The 5,943-nt window shown below is 39.4% G+C and overlaps 2 protein-coding genes across 2 annotated transcripts; both read right to left on the minus strand.

The window, feature by feature from the left end:
• Nucleotides 1–2,577: 2,577 nt before the first annotated feature.
• LOC127090976 (altered inheritance of mitochondria protein 3-like) lies at nt 2,578–3,843 on the minus strand. Its single transcript, XM_051029461.1, has 2 exons — nt 3,789–3,843; nt 2,578–3,704 (listed from the first exon to the last, which is right to left on the minus strand). The coding sequence occupies exon 2, from the start codon at nt 3,678–3,680 to the stop codon at nt 2,631–2,633; it is 1,050 nt and encodes a 349-aa protein (XP_050885418.1). The 5' UTR covers nt 3,681–3,704; nt 3,789–3,843; the 3' UTR covers nt 2,578–2,630.
• A 51-nt stretch (nt 3,844–3,894) lies between these two features.
• Nucleotides 3,895–4,813, minus strand: LOC127090977 (protein MAIN-LIKE 2-like). The gene is made up of 2 exons (XM_051029462.1): nt 4,774–4,813; nt 3,895–4,673 (listed from the first exon to the last, which is right to left on the minus strand). Exon 2 carries the CDS (start codon nt 4,629–4,631, stop codon nt 3,960–3,962), a length of 672 nt encoding a protein of 223 aa, XP_050885419.1. The 5' UTR covers nt 4,632–4,673; nt 4,774–4,813; the 3' UTR covers nt 3,895–3,959.
• Nucleotides 4,814–5,943: the final 1,130 nt, after the last annotated feature.

Raw genomic sequence — 5,943 nt, forward strand, 5'->3', positions numbered from 1 at the left:
AATAGGATGAGTTTTCGGTTACGTGAATCATATTCAAGCAACCACATAAATGACTCACCTTTAAAAAAAAAAGAAAAACACTCTAATAAGTCTCTCTCTTTCTCACCATAATTTAAAGAAAAAACTAATATATTCTCTCTCATTTTTTACTGAAATGAAAGAGCTCATAAAACCAGTATGTTATTGGGTTTTTCACTAACTCCTTTGATTGATTCAATGAGTGCTTTCACGTCCCACACACTTCCCTTCCTTCTCTTCTTCACAACTGTTCATAACCTTCATCATCTTTATAAGATCTAACACACACTTCTTCTTCATCGTCTTTATAAGATCTAACACACACTTCTTCTTCATCATCCTCATCAAACAAAACTCACACGACCAATCTTCCTTTTTTCGACCACCTTATTCGAACCAATAAGCCTGCACCACCTTGCTCCACCACAGCCACGCACGATTTCTGGCGACAAACAATAACAACAACAAACATTGTCCAACTTGCAACGCATATCAATAATCAGAACTTCACAATTCTGATTCATTGCCTCTCACCACTGTCACGTCATTGAACCACCGCACATGAACCGTTCACCATCGACGCAAACCACCACCATACTTAAATTCGTCAAAACACACTATGATCTTCCTACATCGCCCTTTCCCCGCGAAACCTACATCAATCGTCGCTCAACACACCATGTTGCTGCTGTAAGATTCGTGCCGACGCCGGAAGTTTTGCTTTGTACCCCTTTTTATATTTTCAATTTTGTTTTGAGTTGTGTTTGTTTGGAATCATAGAGTTTACATTTGATTTTTGTTTGTAGTGTGCAAAAGTGAAACTTGGAATTTCAAACAAACAAACAAACGAGAAGATAGTTTTTATTGTGATGTTTTTTTTAAGTTTTGTTACCTAAGAGTGAGAGTTATCGAGAAAGAAGATGCCTACCCTTGTGGTTTATTTTGACTTTTTTGCTTTTCCTCCTCAAACCACGTGTCGACACCGGAATGGGTTTAAATATTTTGAAAAAAATTCATCTTCATCTCTCTCTGATTTCCAACACTTTTTTTTGGAATTTTTACCAATATACCCCTGTTTTTCAATTAATTTCCCAAAATAACCCACATTTCAAAAAAATTCCCAATCTACCCCACATGCATAAGGGAGGCGCCAATTGGATTGGCGCCCCCTCTTAAAAATTACAAGGAGGCGCCAATTGGATTGGCTAGGGCACCTGCCCTAGCCAATCCAATTGGCGCCTGTGTGTATTTTTTAAGAGGGGGCGCCAATCCAATTGGCGCCTCCCTTAAAAAAGCCTCAAATGAAAAAACTTCCAACATGAAAGTTGTAGATCTTTTCAAAACAATGAATTTGGATATAAATTTTGCAACATTTGGATTTTTTTTGATAAAGTTATGGCCAGTTGAAGTTGGACTTCTGAGTTTTTCAACTGTTATCTGACCCATAATGTTTTGTATTATTGCATGTGTTTCTTTTACGAATATGAATTTTTGTCCAACATAACATTTGAAGTAGACATCTTAAATTTTGCAATGCACTTGGTCCCACCTCAAAATAATTAAAAATGAGTGAGTTAGGTCCCTGCGAACTTGACCCAAAATTAGGGTTTCTGTCAAAACAAGTGTATGTGAACTTTGCCAAAAGGGACCAACTTCAAGCCCTTTAGTATGAATTATAAAAGCCTCAAATGACAAAACCTTCAACATAAAAGTTGTATATCTTTTCAAGATAATGAATTCGGACTAAAGGTTTGCATCATTTGCAGCTTTTATGAGAAAGGTATGGGCACCTGAACTTGGACTCTTTGACATTATAACTGTTATCTGACCTATAATGTTTTGTATTATTGCATGTGTTTCTTTTAGGAATATGAATTTTTGTCCAACATAACATTTGAAGTAGACATCTTAAATTTTGCAATGCACTTGGTCCCACCTCAAAATAATTAAAAATGAGTGAGTTATGTCCCTGCGAACTTGACCCAAAATTAGGGTTTCTGTCAAAACAAGTGTATGTGAACTTTGCCAAAAGGGACCAACTTCAAGCCCTTTAGTATGAATGATAAAAGCCTCAAATGACAAAACCTTCAACATAAAAGTTGTATATCTTTTCAAGATAATGAATTTGGACTAAAGGTTTGCATCATTTGCAGCTTTTATGAGAAAGGTATGGGCACCTGAACTTGGACTCTTTGACATTATAACTGTTATCTGAGTCATAATGTTTTGTATTATTGCATGTGTTTCTTTTAGGAATATGAATTTTTGTCCAACATAACATTTGAAGTAGACATCTTAAATTTTGCAATGCACTTGGTCCCACCTCAAAATAATTTAAAATGAGTGAGTTATGTCCCTGCGAACTTGACCCAAAATTAGGGTTTCTGTCAAAACAAGTGTATGTGAACTTTGCCAAAAGGGACCAACTTCAAGCCCTTCAACATAACAATAACAAGTCCTTGAATTAGGGTTTTTGACTTATAAATTTTTGTTTTATGATATGTGTTTATTTAAGAATTATGAAAGAAACTTAATGTTTGGAGAATACACAAAGATAAATTTGACATAATACGAATTGATATTAATAAAATTTGGATTTTACACAATGAATCCTAATGGTGATGACCGGGATCACCTAACCGACCTCCGGTCCCACATCCCCTAGCTATCCTAACCCTTGGCCCTAACCCACGTTGACGATTCTGAACCGGTGTTTGTTCATCTGATGGTCCAGGAGCGTCATTACCGCCTACAGGAGAAGATCCGTTGAGGTATTGAGCCAACTCAGCATAGTCTTCAGTATTCAATGATGGTGTACCGGCGTAGCTGAGCTCATGACCCATGCCAGAGAAGTTGGGGTGTGGTTGACTCATGGATGGGCGACCAGGACGGTTGAAGGGGGACATGGGTGACAATGATGGGTCTAGGAAAGGTTGGAAAGGTTGTTGGGGTGTTTGGAAGAGATATGGTTGTGGGATGTTTTGGTATTGTGATGTTTGGGGTTCTTGGCTACGGTAGGTGATGGGGCGGTTAGTGTTTTGGGTAAGGCGACTTTGGTAGGGTGATGGTGTGGGTGCGAAGCGATGTTCGGTCGAAGGTTGATGGTCCATTTGTTGGTGGTGGTATGGGGGATGTTCTTGGTTTTGGGGTTGGGTGAATGGCATGTTTTGGTTGTATGTTTGTGTGTTTGTGGAACGGAAAGTTTGTCGGATAGGTGGTTGTGAGTAATTGGGCTGAGAATGTTGTTGGGGGTTAGATGTTGAGGCTTCTTGTGTGTAAGTTGTCTGGCGTGGGTCGTAGAGGTACATATCATCGGCGATGAATTGAAATCCAACTGATCTATACCAAGCCATATAAGTACGACTTGGTTTTACCTCATTTGGCATGACTGCGTCAGTTAAGACATGGTCATGACGGTGCTTCCACTTGCGACACTCTGATCTTGCGAATTGTTGCCAAGGGTTGAAGTTCCATTGGTCGTTCACTTTACGCATATGCCATTCTCCTAGGCTAGCTGGGGGATCTGGGATATTCTGGACCATACCAAACTGCAGCTTCACACGATCGGTGTTGTGCAGCTCCACTGTTGTGAACCGTATTATTGGTGTGCATGTTGTCCATACGGCTGCGTCTTCAGGGTTGATCTGATGCTCATGATCCATATTAAGGTATGGACGCCAAATGAACTGAAATGTTAAAGACAATAGGATTTAAATGAATGTAGAAAAAGTGAATATAATATGAAGAAATAATGTAATTATTTTGCTTACGTCTGCCGGTCGAAGGTGATCCAACAGGTTGCGATATTGAGTAATACAGTGTCTCGGACATCTGTTGTAATTCATACCGCGTGCCGACCATCTACACCAAAAAGTTAAAATAAATTAGTTATGGGTAATAAACTGTAAGGAAGGAAGTAAAGATATAGCAATTTAAACAACTTACTTTTTTGCATATGGAAAAGTGAAGGGGTTGCTATTGACCGGTGCTAGAGACGGTAGTCTTGACCATCCCCATGCTTGTAGCAAAACAGCACATCCAGAAAATGTAGAAGTATCTTTGTGGCAGTTTTTGCACAAAGAACTATAGAGATAGGCTAGACATGCGGATCCCCAACTATAACTACCTATTCTATCTATTTGTCTAAGTAAAGGTAAGTACATAATATGCATGCTAGAACCACTACCTTCGGGAAATAAAAAGGATCCTAGTAACAACATAATGTAACACCTAGTTTTAATGATTCGAGCTTCTTCGGTAGAATGCTCATCTAAATAAAAACTATTATAATATGACTTTAGGCGTGAAAGTAGTATACCTTGTCCCCTAGCATTATCATCTAACAAATCAACGTTTAAAAGCTCCATGCAAATTGAATTTGGAAAGTTGGTCTTACCATTAACAGCTTTGCCTTCAATTCGTAGTCCTAAAAGCATGTAGACGTCTTCTAACGTCACGGTACACTCACCGGTTGGAAACCAAAATGTGTGTGTCTCTGGCCTCCATCTTTCGCATAAGGCGAGAATGAATTTGTTATCTATAGACCAAGACATAATTTTGCTAAGGTGACCAAAACCGGCAAGTTCAACATAAGGTTGAATCAACGGGTCCATGTGGACAAATTCGTGGACTCGAGTGCGAAACCTTGAGACATCCTATAATAGAAATAATGTATGCTTTTTTAAGTCGGTATTTCAAAATAAAATGGGGTAGGTGGAGATGAAACATAAAAAAGAAGTATAAGAAAATACTTACGTATGTCGCGATGTTTGCAACTGTTCCTCTGTGTGCCTCGCCCATTGTGAGTAAAGACATATTATTGGGGAGTTGGTGTAGATGAAAATGGAAGATTTTGTTGGAGATGAAATTGTAAAAGAAGTAATGGAGATGAAGTAGTGAGAAATGTAGATGAGGTAGTGAGAATGTTGGTGTGGAAGAATTGTTGAAGGAGTGGATCAATTTATAGGCAAATGGATGAGTGCATGAAAAAATGTGTTTGCATGGTGTCTCCACCTCATTTGGCGCCCATGTACATTATTTAGGAGGGGGCGCCATTCAAATTGGCGACACCCTAGGGCACATGCATGCAAGCCTAGTTCTGAATGCTTGGTTTCAAGGACTGACTAAGGGGGGCGCCATTCAAACTGGCGACCATGTGCAAGTCCTAAAGGTAGGCGCCAATCCAATTGGCGCCACCCTTTGCATGCTCAACACGTGGCATTGCTGTCTCCTGCATGCTGAACAATTCACTTATGGATGGCTTGCATGATTGACACATCATCTCTGACCATCTTAGGTGTCCGACACGTGTCTGTCTTGTCTCCTGTATGCTGATGACTAGCTTCTTGATAGCTTGCCTGGCTGACACATCAACTCACACTGTCTTGCAGGATTGACACCTCATCTCTGACCGTCTTAGGTGTCCGACACGTGTCTGTCTTGTCTCCTGTATGTTGATGACTACCTACTTGATAGCTTGCATGACAGACACATTAACTCTTGACTACCTATCATGCTTGACACATCAACTCACACTGTCTTGCATGACAGACACCTCATCTCTGAACTAGCTAGCATGCTTGACACATCAAGTCACACTGTCTTGCATGACAGACACATCATCTCTGAAATTACTTGCATGCTTGACACGGTATCTCAGACTAGCTTCAATGTGAGACATTAATACCATCTATTTAAGTGTCTTACTATCACATTCATCTGCACTTGCAAAATACTTTTCATCTTCAAAATACTTTTCATCTTCACTCACTTTCATCTGCACTTGCAAAATACTTTTCATCTCCAAAATGTCATCTTCATCATTATACAGTATCAACGTTCACTGCAACGGTGAAAGTTTTGAGTCTGAGCTTCATGGTTTTTGTTTTAGAAACACTGATACCATTAGAGTTTCGATGAAGAGAA

This window comes from Lathyrus oleraceus, chromosome 6 (genome assembly GCF_024323335.1).
Source record: "Lathyrus oleraceus cultivar Zhongwan6 chromosome 6, CAAS_Psat_ZW6_1.0, whole genome shotgun sequence".
Classification (NCBI taxonomy): Eukaryota; Viridiplantae; Streptophyta; class Magnoliopsida; order Fabales; family Fabaceae; genus Lathyrus; species Lathyrus oleraceus.

Coding starts and splice junctions, on each gene's coding strand:
- LOC127090976 (XM_051029461.1), bottom strand. CDS start 3,680: ATGGATCATGAGCATCAGATCAACCCTGAAGACGCAGCCGTATGGACA.
- LOC127090977 (XM_051029462.1), bottom strand. CDS start 4,631: ATGGACCCGTTGATTCAACCTTATGTTGAACTTGCCGGTTTTGGTCAC.